Below are 14,181 nucleotides of genomic sequence, written 5' to 3'. Positions count from 1 at the left end.
TTCCCAGCTCTACCTCTTCCCCCCAGAGGTGCAGGGAGATGAGGAGTGGGGTTTATGGTCAGTGATCACATGTCATTTCTCCCATTGCTTAGGGAGAGGAGCCCTTCCCTGCCTTCAGTGTGGGGTCCATCCCATGGGAGAGTTCTCTGTGCACTTCTCCAATGTGAGTCCATTCCATGGGCAGCAGTTCTCTGCAAACTGCTGAAATCTGGGTCATTGTTCCACTGATTGCAGTCCCTCAAGGACAGGCTGCTCCAGCATGGCTCCTTCACAGGGTCACAGGTCCTACCAGGAAACCTGCTCCAGCATGGGCTCCTCTCTCTATGGGTCTGCAGGTCCCTGCCAGGTGGCTGCTCCAGCATGGGCCTCTTATGAGGTCCCAGCCCCCTGTCAGGCATCCACCTTTCCCAGCCTGGGTCTCTTGCATGGCTGCAGGGGGATCTCTGCATCCCTGTGGACCTCCATGGGCTGCAGGGGCACATCCTGCTTCACCATCATCTTCACCAAGGGCTGCAGGGGCACATCCTGCTTCACCATCATCTTCACCATGGGCTGCAGGGGCACATTCTGCTTCACCATGATCTTCTCCATGGGCTGCAGGGGCACATCCTGCTTCACCATCATCTTCACCATGGGCTGCAGGGGCACATCCTGCTTCACTGTGATCTTCACCAAGGGCTGCAGGGGCACATCCTGCTTCACTGTGATCTTCACCAAGGGCTGCAGGGACACATCCTGCTTCACCATGATCTTCACCAAGGGCTGCAGGGGCACATCCTGCTTCACTGTGATCTTTGCCATGGGCTGCAGGGGCACATCCTGCTTCACCATGATCTTCACCAAGGGCTGCAGGGGCACATCCTGCTTCACTGTGATCTTTGCCATGGGCTGCAGGGGCACATCCTGCTTCACCATGATCTTCACCAAGGGCTGCAGGGGCACATCCTGCTTCACTGTGATCTTTGCCATGGGCTGCATGGGAACCTCAGCTCAGGTTGCCTCAGCTCAGGTGCCTGGAGCACCCCCTGCCCCTCCTTCTCCACTGACCATGGTGTCTGCAGAGCTGTTCCTCTCACACCTTCTCACCCTGCTCTTCTCTGGCCTCATTACATCTGCACAATAAGTTTTTTTTCCTTGTTCTTAAATCTGTTATAGCAGAGATGTTACCATCATTGCTAATTGGCCCAGCCTTGGCCACTGCATGCCCATCTTGGAGCTGACTGACACTGGATCCTCTGGACGTGGAGGAAACTTCTGGCGGTTTCTCACAGAAGCCACCCTTGTAGCACCCTGGCTACCAAAATCAGGCCATGCAAACACAATACAGTAGTTGTGTTATAAGCCATGGGAATAAAAACAGCATGCGATTTTTTTCCTTTTTGAGGTTACTTGAAGTCTTGGGCAAGTCTTTTTGGGATGAGAGAGCAGGAAAGGAAAGGAGAATTTTCCTGCAGAAGAAAAATACAATTTTTATAAAGTTCAGGGTAAGAGAAGATGCACTCAGATCAAAGCAATAGAAATAAAAAGCTCTTTAGCTATAAACTGGGTTTAAAGAAAAAAAAAAGTATTCCTATAAACATTGACTGGCAACAGTGATAGCTTCAAACATAATGTCACACTCTTCATTTAAGTGACAAAACCACTCCTATATTTAATGATGCCACTTAACTGTGGGTTTAGTTTTTACAAATCAGAAATTATTTTTTCAGGTACATTCTCCTACCCTTCAAAGATTACTAGTTCTGCAGCTTCAGTGGATCTAAATGGGAAATCTTAAAAGACACGTTGACTGTGTGCCTTGTCTCCCCCTCATTAAATTGCTTATGGAAAAGTCTGGAAGTTAACTATTTTGTTACTTTTTTATGTGAGAGGCTTCATACTTCAGAAACATATTTTGACCATGTCCTGAGATATCAAGATAATTTAAAAAGCAAGATTCTTACAGTAAGCAACTTTATATCATTGTTCTTAGTAGTCTTGATCAATTAATGGGAAATCTTCAGTAAGGCTTCTGAGAATAATAAAACCAGCAACATCTGGGCAGAGCAAGAGGCAAGGAAGGACAATTAACACTGTAGCTAGCCCCATAAACTGGACAAGGCACTAGGTACCAACCACTGTATTAGATATAGTCTTCCTAGATTTAGGGGAAAAAAGACAGTATGAGATTGTAAAAAAATGTGAGGATAGCTTCTGAATATGCCAATGAAAGCATTTAGCAGTAAAACGCAGGTTTTCTTTCTCTTGTCACACTGGGTTTTCTTCTCTAAAGCCTGGTGCATGTGGGCACTGAATCCTTACAAATTTCGTTTCTGATTAACCTGTGAAAGGAAAGATCAGTGAGAGTGTCATTAGTGTAACACACAGAGGCAACAAATTCTCATTACAACTTAATGCCATCCACACAGGCTGCAGGGTCACAGGGAATGGCTAATGGTAGCCGACAAATGTTGGGTGTATTAGTCACAAAACATTTGCTGAATTCCATCAGAATGTCGTGACAACCTTCATAGCTAGTCCCAGTGAGCTGCTGGAGTCACTGGAGTTTTCCTGTGACAAGCCGTCACTCTGTCTTGGTTGAGCTTTATAGCACCAGTCAAAGCAGTCAGAGAAGATTGAAGTGACACAGGCCCACTGAGTAAATAGTGAAACATGCAGCACATCATGAAATATTCAGCCAGGGTGTAAAAGCTCTAAATGCTTTTTCAGTTATTAGCACCTGCACTGGCTGCACACATCTAACACTAACAGCATGTTAATTGCCACAATTTGTTAGGGTACTTGCAGGAAAAATTTTGAAGGCATGAGACGTTCTTTAGCGTGTCTTAATTCCTCTCTTACCTTCAGCAAACCCACTCATTCTTCCTAAAATTAAGCATCTGTGTGCATACACTTGCTAAGACATAACCACAAACCCCTAAGTCAGGTAGGAAAACTCAAAATTCCTGAACCCCAGGCAGGGTGTCTCTAAAGACCCTGAATCTTGTGCAGGAGACTGCTGAACATCTTTTTGTGCATAAAATCCAGATATGTCTATCTGAGTAAGGCACAACTACAGACTCAAACAGACACAGGTTAAAGAGGAGTAGTGTTTTTATCAGGTGTGGTTTGTGTTGACTTTTTATATAAAGAGAATTTTATTGGAGGACAGAATAAAAACTAGCCAAGACAATGTCTTACTAATGTGTAAAGACTAAGAGATTACAGTTTATTTTCAGGCAGCCCTGTTTTCAGGGTCCTCCCTGCTGGTCACACAGCATTCTTGTTCCCAGTGCTCAGCACTCGGGGTATTTTCACTGCACACCAGGGAGGGCATGTTGCTCTAGTTCTCAATTGCATGTGTATAATAGCATAAGACAAGGGTGACATAATACAAGGGTATGTTTAACAATAGTCATTTACTGAGGCAGCCCTTTAGTCCTGAATGGTCTTTTCAGTTCTCTCCATCCCCAGTGAGTACCCAAAAGTTTCAGACTCAAAACCTCAGATTTTGCAATGGTTATAACTGTGTGCTAGGGAAGCAGTACTCTTTAAAATGTAATGTTGACTTCCTTGCAGTAGGTTTGCTGTAAGTGGGATTTATGGTTTTGCTTTAGGCTGTTGTCTTCCAGGCAGGCTTTTTGGGTTTGCAGCTGTAGCTTGGCATTTAGCGTCGTTTTCAAGTTTAATTGCACATGAGTGGCATTATAGGCTCTTCAAAACCTTGAAAAGATGGCATTTTGCTCTTCATTTTAAGTCATGCGTATGTAATATCTGCTATAAGAACCAGAGAAGCTATTTTTAGACTGGGGTTATGGATGAGGGAAATTTAACTTCTGTTCCTTTCTTTCCATACAGGCTACACATGTTTTTCCTAGCCAGAAGGACCAAATGCTTTGGTCATTGCAAGTCATAAAAACCAACATCTCAATTAAAACAAGTACTGGGGGTTTAATTGACAGAAAGTGCTTTTCTTCATATGATTTAAATTCTTGAATCAGAGACTTTGCAGCCCTGGAGAACATAATGACTGCAGTGTGAATATAAGCATTTCTGCAGTAACCTGCCAACGTGACTCAAGCACAGCTTGACAAGGCCATCTTCAAGGAGGAGGAGGCAGAGACGCTCTAGAAACATTCAGTCCATGATTTGGCTGTAAGGGCAACAACTGTAATGCTTTGTGTAATATAAATTTTAATGGGAAGAGGGTGTCCAAAGGCCTTAGGCAGATTTGACAGCTTTGGCCTCTCTGTGTGTCTATCTTAATTAATTTTTAGGATTTGCAAAACAGGTTTGGATCATCAGATTAATGAGGGTGTATATGTCCAAAGTAGTAATACTATTTTATAACTGATCAATTCAGTTTTTAAATACATAAGTCAGTGTATCTTCTGATACGCTCAGTAACATCTGAGGACAAAGTTGGACCTAAGTAGCAAAGAGTTTCCAAGGTCCAGAGACAGCTTCAGGGATCACTTTACTGAGAATGAAAGAACATTGATTAAAGAGAAATTAAAATAGTATCTTAGCCTAGAAGATTTAAATTTAATAAACCCACTTACATGGATAACCCCACATATTGTGAAACAGAATGTGGCTAGTCAAATCACAGAGTCCTTCTCAGGCAATAATCCGTTTTCCTGGAGTAAAAGTAGAAAATATTATCTCTTAGCATGTTTTCATGTTGCGTGTTGCCTCCTTTTTGCTTCCTTTAAGGTTCCCACTTATTATACTCCAAGCAATAAAGCAGAGTCTAAACTGTTTATGATACTGCCAATAAATGCATGTATTGATTAAAAAGACAAAAATCGAAAGGGCTTTTAAAAAAAAAAATCACAATTTGTTGCCTAAAACTTCAACAGGGGATTACAGCTGATGATTCACATGCTTTGTTCTTCCCTGAAACCAACTTATGCTTAAGCCTAAAATATTCTAATAAACCTTTGGAAGAAGGTACTTTGAATGTTCCCTGTTAGGATGCAAAGCCCTAAAGAACTATGCTAGGCTTTAAGCACTTTCACTCTAAAAACTGCCTTAAACCTCAAGGCAGTTGACCCTAATTGGATGTCAGATATCTGATACCACCTGCTTTGTTATAACATTCCTTTCAATTTGTATCATTTCTGTGAATCATTTTTGTGTCTGGGATTAGAGTATTGCTAAATAATCACTTGTGTTAAAGCTTCAGATCATTTATTTAATTTTAAATCTCAGAGCAGAAAGGAAACACTGACTACAAAACTAGAATATGGCATTGTTTAAAAATTGATTTATTACAGTTCCTCTGATGAAGGATAGGGGGAAAGGAAAATTCCTTCTTAAATGTGCTTGATTTCTGAAAGGAAAAGATGTGATTTGACTGGTGAACTTTACTTTTAAAAAGTGAACTTTTCAATGCTCCTCTAGAAAAACTCATGAAGAAATGTTCTGTGGAAGTACTGGGGGAAAAAACCTAACCCTGAAACAACAGAAAGAAAAACATTCCTCAATGGAACTCCTGAAGATTCCTAATCTTTTGGCAAACTTTCTTATTTTGAAATATATAGATAAAACATTCCATTAGAAAAAATAGGTGGCACAGAGCACCACTAAATGTAGTCTGAACATTAGTACAACCTTCAAATGGAAGTGTGTTCATGGCTGCAGATCTTATTGTACCACCTGCAACTCTGAGCAGATGGGGAATGCCCAATGAGTGGCATCTCAGCTTTCAGATAAAAGTACCACGGCTGCATCTTGCTGAGGGATGGAAGAGAATGCAGAGTCTATATATTTTTATAGAAATTTTAAAATGCCAACAAAACAACAACCAAGCCCCCACAACAAATGCCTTTGATACAGCTTTTTCATCCCTGCTTCCTACGAAAGAGGGAACACACTTACACAAGGCCTGTCATTATTCACCTTGGAGCAGGAACAGAGACTCCAGGTAGTCCAGTAGGGCTTCCCTGCTGCCAGTGGGTTACAGTGGAATCACTGAACTGTATTCTACTGAGAGAATTAAAAAACTTTGAAAACATAGTGTTTCTTTTTTCCAGATGACTCTGACTTATGTCTTTGCCATGTAGGGCATTGATTGTCTTAAAGCATCAGAAGATTCTGGTTTAAATGGAACATTGTATTAATAATTTCTCAACTTTTTTTGAACCACTTTCTTTGGAGTTGACCCTGAGTGAAATGCATGAAAATTTTCCACTGATTTCAATGGATCTGTAATCAGTGGCTATGAAATCACAGTAATTGATCACCCTGACTGAATTTGAGATTGTACTTTTCATAGGAAGCAAGTGTTGGTTGCATGGTTACTTAGCATACCATGTTCAAGGTGCATTAACCTATATCACACACCATGTTCACAGTCTGCTTTAGCAGTCGATGCAGAAGAGAGGATCTCACCACAGTGTGCTGGTTCAAATGCTTTAAAAGCAGGAAACTTTCCTGTTTTAAGAGCTCAGACCGTATGGGCATTTCTTTAACAGGCTTCAAAGGGCAAAGTGCTTTAAAATTTGGATACCTGTCTCAGAGCACTTAGTATATTCTTACATTGCAAATATTTCTTTGAAATGTTACAATTCTATATCAAGATATTTCAAGCATTCATGACAAAAACCTGAGGTAAAGACTGTAGCTTTCCAGACAAAGCACTATTGAATCATGCTCAATATAAGATTTTAGGGTCAGTTTACCCTCTACCTTGTGAATATGATTCTGCTAATGCTATTGCATAATGCAGTCACTTAGGGGTCTTCACCAGCATGTGAGTGTTGGAGTCTCTTCGTACTTAGTTTAGTGGTTGATTTTAGCATATAAATTAGAGGACTCTGTGTCTGTGCTTAGATGTAGCTATATAGCTATAAGTTCATAAAAATATCTTTTATTTGCTTCTCCTTTCAGAAGCCTTGTGCTTTAAAATGTTTCAGTAGAAACACTTAGAAGGTTATCACAGGTAGAGTTGTCAGAGAAAATGGACATTGTTGTTCGGTATTAAAATCATGTATTCCAGATGTGGGCATTTGTTAGTCAGTCTGCTCTAAAATGACATACTGTTGAATCTTTAAAGGGCTTCAGTTTGGGAAAGCAAAATATGATTGGGCAAATTGCTAAAATATTTAAAGTGCAGCCTGTTAAAGCTTTTACTGTGAAGAGCATCACGTCAGAAGTTGTATGTGGTAAAAGCAAGTAATTGGCTTTCCATACTTATGCCAGTCAGTCAGCATGGGGCTCTGTTCCTATCCCTTCTACTTCATTGCAGATGCCTATAGAAAATTTGATATTTATTTCAGAGGGGTGAGACTGAAAGAAAGAAAAAAACTTGGATGGACATGATGGTGCCAGCAAACCCTATTTAAAATTAAATTGTTATTGGCAGAAAAGAGGATAGAAAGTCATTGAAACTGCACCCAACATTTAAAATTTAATTTTTTGTTTTGGTATGCTGCTTTTGTTTAAAAACGTCCTTATTGAAACCATGTTAAAGTGTAAATACATTTCATTTTTTTACTTTTGTCCCTCTTTGTACACAGCTCTTGGGATATCTTTCCATCCATAATTCATAGTATTTTCCATTTATGCTGTCCTCAACTTGTTTTTCCCCAGGCATGACCCCTTGTTAATTCCTGGCAATGAGCAGATTGACAACATGGATGCCAACGTGAAAAAATACGACTCTACAGGGATGTTTCATTGGTGTCCAGCCAAAGACATCGAAAAGGTCATTTTGGTAGGTATTGATGATGAGTTGTGTTTGAAAAGAGGTTATTTAAACCATAGAACTGGTATCTAATGGATAAATAAGTTAGTCTCTACTGTCACAAAATCCAGGAGCAAGAGTCATGAAACCAAAGCTAGGATTTTGGTTAAAGAATTTTGATTGCATAAATCTTTATGCCCAGTGCAGCAATAAAAATTCATCCAGTATAGGGAATTTGTTTTTCATAATTTTACATATTTGGTTTGAAATTTACATATTTGGTTTAAATCCTTTTAGACAATTATGATTAGAAATACTTGAATGCTTACATACCCCACTTTTCTCATTACACAAGGCAGTAATGATTCTAACACAGGCAAGTGTTGTTTTGACTTACCTCTTATTTATTGATGGTTTATTAATTATAGTTAATTGATTTTTTATTAATTTTGCTCTTTTACAACTTCTCTCTCAATTCCCAATATTTCAAGATGCCCAAATAGGCCAGAGCAAGTAATGCTCCTACTCTGACTCTAGCATGTTGCAGTGAGCCCTGTCTATGTTTGTTTCATTCCTTTAACTGGGAAAACCATCAAACTGACTCAAGTCATTAAAAATAATTAGGAGACCTATCACAGTCTATTTTGAAAGTTTATGCCACTTGTGTTCATGTACTTATACCTAAGAGTAGCAAGTAACTAACCCCAGATCTCACACGCAAAACTGATTATATTTGAAATGAACTCCCTGGTGGATCTTCACTTTGTCGCACTTCATAAAGCTTTTCCCGAGCCTGCTCTCTTAGATTTTCCTGCACTGTGGTATGGTGTAGCCAATGATGGTGACAGCCCAAGTTATTCTAGCAATCAGGGGTTAAAAGCTTGTCTCCAGTTCTCCTCAGGGGTTTCTGTAATAACTCTGACATTGCCTGGAATTGCAATATCAGTGTTTAAATAGCCAAGCAAGTAAATTCCAAATTTTGGAGATGGAGCTTTGAGATGGAGTTTTCCTGAACAGCTTTAAATAGCATCATTTATTTGTAATCAGCAAGTAAGAAGGGGTAGCCCTGCTGTACATTTTGTAATAGAGATAAAAATCCTCCTTTGTGGTACAAACACATTTTAGCTGACAAACTACATGTTGCCCTACACTAAAAAGTGTTCCCCCACAAATGGTGCTGGGGAGTGACACAGTCATCATCTCTATGTTATGCCATGTTAGTTTTTTCCACTACCAGCCTGTGAATCTGCAAGTCTGCCCTGGTTCTTTCTGCTTCACGCATCATCGCCAATACAGTGCCAGCAAAATGATTCCCTACACCTTTTCAAACTCACAGTCCAGAATTTATGTCTACATTCATATCTATGCAAATTTAATGCTGTCCTTAGAGACCACACAAGTACAAATTAGTGCATAATTTGAAGATAATGAGATTTCCCAGGTTGTCTTCTAATTGATACTTGATGATGTCCCAATCAGAAAAGAATTAATTTTTCTGCCCAAGGTCTGTTTTGGCTCTGTGACATTTCAGCAGTATCAGGTAGTTAGAAGGGATTTTTGCCATACATGGCTACTTACAGATTTATGGAGTGATATTTTTTACATACCTGCTTTCAAGACTTGATCTCTGTCTTGTAAAGTCTGAGTATTCCAGATGCATGGGCAGAGGCATGGGACAACTTAAATGCTTCACTTGAGGATTCGCTCCTGTCTTCTGCTGTCTGAAGGGCCAAGCCGACTCTCTTGGTTAAGCTGTATGAAAATCAGTGTAATTTCTCTGGGGAAACTGAAAGCTCATGCAATTTTTAACTGATGAGAAAACTTCTAATCAGAGTTCCCATTCTTCTGACATAATGAACATATCTGCCACATATTCCAATCTTAATTGCACACAACCATGCTTCTGTAATTTAGAAAAATGACTTATAGTGTGGATATCTGAGAGGAAAAATTTGCGTATCGCCACTGGTTTAGTTTTGTTCATTGGCAAAACTTCTGTGTAATGGTAGAGAGTGTACAATTTCTTGGCAATATGGTATCAGTGGTTCTCCAAGTACGTGATGGAGCACTACAATGCCAAGAATGGCTTCAGAAATTAAGGTAATTTTTTCCATGTGGGTTTATTTAATCATCTTGGTGTTTGAGTTGCCTGCTCAACTGAACTAAACAATGCTGAAATTAGTGCAAAAATTTATTCTTTCACTGAGACAAGAAGATAATTCTGGACACTGTTTAAATATTCTCCCTGAGACCTTTTCCTCAGTAAGTCCAACTGGCCTGAAAGTTTAGTGTTAGTCACAAACTTGCACTCGTATTTTGTTACTGAGAGAAGCTCTGTGGCATATAGTGGGCATCCACTGGAAAGCAGAGCAGTGTAAGACATTCATGGATTGCTTCTCAGGGAAGCAGCAGCTTGTCCTTGAATAAGAGCTTTGAATCTAAGAAAGTATGGTCCTCAACTCACAAGATCTGAGTAATATCACAAAGCCCTACTAGGAACACTGGACACTCAACATCTTCCTTTCCAAATTGGCGATGAAAAAACCCATCCAGTGATTTGTCAACTAGGGTATGACTTTGCACCTCTTTTCTGTAATCCTTAGCTAAACCTACAGTACTTTGTAGCCAGAGTCACAATCCACATGTATAGAAACTTGCACAGGACCAGAATTTGCTCAAATACTATGTCTTCCCAAATGCCAGAGGATTTGCAAACAAGAACTTTTTTTTTTCTACTGAGCACATTTAATGAAATATAAATAAGGGTAAAATAAATAGCTGTATCAAACTACTTCTTTGTGCATGAACAATATTGACAGATGTATTTTTCCTGGTTTTAAACTCAATATATGATTTAAGATTCCCTTTGTTTCATTTTTCCCTTGTCTTTTTGTTTTGTTTTGTTTGTTTTTTTTTTAGACTCGAAGTGAAGCAGCGATGACAGTTTTAAGTGGGCATGTAGTCGTTTGCATATTTGGGGATGTTAAATCTGCTTTGATTGGATTAAGAAATTTAGTGATGCCATTACGAGCCAGCAACTTTCACTACCATGAACTCAAGCACATTGTGTTTGTGGGTTCACTTGAATACCTGAGAAGGGAATGGGAGACACTGCATAACTTCCCCAAGGTTTCAATCTTGCCTGTAAGTTCAAAAGCCATATTATTGATACTTTGTTATTTAGGACACCAGCTGGACAGATTCGTATTGACTTTGATCTTAGGGTTTTTTACTTTTGTCTACTTATAGGCCTGAGGACTTAGATTTTCCCTTTACTGTGTCTATAAAAACAGAGCCCTGTGAGACCTTATTAGATGTTATTTGCTGCAGTGTTTGGTTCCTTCTCATCCTCATCGGATGAATTTCAGCTGCTATCAGATGTATTGGCTGTGTTGTGTATTGACCATTCACTGTAGTGCCCTGCATGGAGCTGGTTCTGATGTTGTGATTTCCCTGACAGAATGACAGTAGTTATTTATAATATTGTTTATGGTTTTATACCCACAAAACCTTTGAAAAAATTGTTACTCTGTCTACATAATATTTATATGTATTCATAAAGACTTCCTGTGGACTGGCCTGATTTATAAGGAACACTGCCTTGGCATTTCAGTTCAGAGTCCTGTATGAAAGTACAGAAAAACCCTGACCCTTCTTAAATCAATGAAAAGCTCCAATTGATCTTGGTAGGCACAGCCACTAAAACTGCAAAAGCCCTTTTTCTCCTATATATCATTTTGATTCACTCATATGACCAAAATGTAGAATCAAGAGCTCCAGGACTAACAAATTAAGTCCCCCAAGCTGGTGATCTTCGGTGATCATAGCTATAAATGACATGTGGGAGCCCATGGTATAAGTGAAAGGAAATGCTCAGCATGTTATATAGTAAAGTTAGTTTAGATATTTTTTAAGAATAAAAAATTATAAGTTTACTAGTTCTTAGTAATTTCATTTCAGCAGTTAAAAATAAATAAATCAATGATGGAAGTAACCGTAACTGAATAATTGGGAAAATAGCTATAGAATGAAAGGTCTGTCTTTGCTTTTTGATTAATTCAGACTGTAGGTCTTTGTTACTGTAAATGCAGTTTTAGTGTTAGCCCTTGGCATTTTTCTGTAACCTGATCCAACAGACGGTGTCACAAGATTCTCTGCTGTCACAAAAATTGTGTCAATATCAGATTTGGTCAGTTAATATCCTCCTATTTCTGCCAATTCCTTTTAATTCCTGTCACTGTGAAGGCTAAAGACTAGAGAATCAGAATTAAATTGATAATACTGTTGAACTATCAAGCAGAATAGAATCCTGCCACTGTTTCCAGTATGTAACTTTTATCCATTACTACAATATTTTTTTTGCAAAGTTTTGATTCTGAATTCTGAAGAGGCATAAAATAAATGTACACCAGCTTTACTTTCCCCAGTTTACACCAAAATTCAGAATAGCTTTAGATTAATTTTGATTTGAACAGCTTAAATAGTTAGTTGATGCAACTTTAAAAATACAGAAATTTATAAAGGAATTGTATCTGACATAGTCATCAAGGGTGCTGAAGACCATACAGACTTCATTCCTGTTACTTCCATTTTTTTGCAGCCTATCTGGTTCAAAATGGTGATATAAATTTAAAATATCTGATGTAATTATACTAATTTTAAAATGTACTTAGGGGTCTGAGATTATACTTGCAGGAACCTGTTAAAGGGAGGCCACTTTCATACTTCTCTGTGCTTTGGTTCACAAGGTAAAACTTGATGCTGATATCTGATGGAGATGTGGTTACAGCTGAATATGAAAACATTTGTTCTAGTTTAAAAAAAAAGTGTAATTTAAAGTCTGTATTAAAAGATGCCTTTAAGCTCCTGAGTAAACTCTTAAAAAGTAGGCAAATGCCAATTTTAAATATCCTCAGGCAGCCTTAATTCTGTCCCTTTGCATAAAATCATTAGGAGTGAGCCTTTAATTAATTACATGATTGCATATTATTTTTCCCCACAGGAACCCTGCTTCACTTGGTGCACAGTACAGGGACAAAGGGCAGGATTAAGGTGGCTGGAATAATCATATTCTAACTTTGGAGCAGTTTATAATGAAATCATATCTGTTTGATACATACTGCTTTTCACAAGGTTCCGTGCCTCAAATTATTGAAAATTACTTGGAATAATTAAACTGGCAAACACTGAATAAGAATTGACCTCTTCCTTCACTGTGTGCATTTTAAATTTACTTTTGCATTGAGTACTCCCAGTGGAGTTCAGGAGGTATTCACCATGAATGATCAGGAGATGGAAGACTAGGGTCTTGACTTGATTTTATGAAAATCACTGCATGACACTGGAACAGTTATGTCTCCTCATCATCGGGGTCTTTGGGTACCAATCCATGTGAGGCAGCAGAGTTGAATCTAGTTTCCATTGAAAAAAAAGGAGTATATTTCCTGGATCTTGCAGCCCTGTGATGTAGAGTTAATAATTTGTAACTACAGTTGTGGACTGTTGAATGTGGAAGGCAAGTGTATTTTAAACAAAAAAATATCATGTTAAATGTCATATCTCAGCTTTGTTAACTATGAAAAAAATCCGCAGGCTACCACAGCATTTCATTTTAATGATTCCGTTCTCTGATTGAGGATTGTGGAACAGGGAACGTTGCACAAGCTGTGCCCATTAGGATAAAGTCCTGCTTCTGTTTCAAAGGGTTTAATCACACAGCTTTGAAGCTCAGTGTGTTTTCCTTCTAGAAGCACCAAAAGCGTGCTTCGAAAAGGATTAACCTTTTCTGTATATTGCTTTAGGTACAAAAAAATAGCTTTGTCCTGATTGCATTTCAAATGTGCAGGACACGTAATGCTTTCCTGTTTAAATTGCTGTTCTTTTGCCCAAGACCATTGTGGCTTGGTAGTAGATAAATAGACATTTAAAACACCCCCCTTGTTATGTTCAGAGAGCCAGAGGTTGCCACATGATAGCAGCTTAAATCAAGACAATTTCAAGTCACTGATGAGATGTAGAATGCTGGCATTATTCCTGTTTCTTGTTTGTTAGTAATAGCTTGACTGAGTATTGAGACTGAACCTAAAATGCTGCCATCAGCACCAACTACCCTTTAGATTAGCACACATCTCCTATTCCCTGGCACATAGTTAGACCAGCTTAATGTCAGAGCATAAAAAAGATACTTGTTAAATAATTTCCCAAAGCTCCTTCTCAATCTTTAATTTGTTTTTCTTTTTTTCCCCTCTCCTGCACCCCCCTTTTCTCCTCGCTGTGCCGAAGGGTACGCCATTAAGTCGGGCTGATTTAAGGGCTGTCAACATCAACCTCTGCGACATGTGCGTTATCCTGTCAGCCAATCAGAATAATATTGATGATGCTTCGCTGCAGGACAAGGAATGCATCTTGGCGTCACTCAACATCAAATCTATGCAGTTTGATGACAGCATTGGGGTCTTGCAGGCTAATTCCCAAGGTAAGGACTGCCCTATAATACTTCTCTGCAGTGCCTG

At 39.0% G+C, this 14,181-nt stretch overlaps 1 protein-coding gene across 17 annotated transcripts in view; it reads left to right on the top strand.

Annotated features, from left to right (window-relative positions):
• Positions 1-14,181, top strand: part of KCNMA1 (potassium calcium-activated channel subfamily M alpha 1) — a 414,751-nt gene that overhangs the window by 350,672 nt on the left and 49,898 nt on the right. For all 17 annotated transcript variants that reach the window (XM_036386077.2, XM_054515514.1, XM_036386078.2 and 14 more), the window contains 3 exons: positions 7,576-7,699; positions 10,589-10,813; positions 13,952-14,144. In XM_036386077.2, the coding sequence (XP_036241970.1) occupies positions 7,576-7,699; positions 10,589-10,813; positions 13,952-14,144 (542 nt within the window). The remainder of the gene's footprint in view (positions 1-7,575; positions 7,700-10,588; positions 10,814-13,951; positions 14,145-14,181) is intronic.

The sequence above is a fragment of the Molothrus ater genome, chromosome 8 (genome assembly GCF_012460135.2).
Source record: "Molothrus ater isolate BHLD 08-10-18 breed brown headed cowbird chromosome 8, BPBGC_Mater_1.1, whole genome shotgun sequence".
Classification (NCBI taxonomy): Eukaryota; Metazoa; Chordata; class Aves; order Passeriformes; family Icteridae; genus Molothrus; species Molothrus ater.
This window is presented reverse-complemented; position numbering and strand designations above follow the sequence as displayed.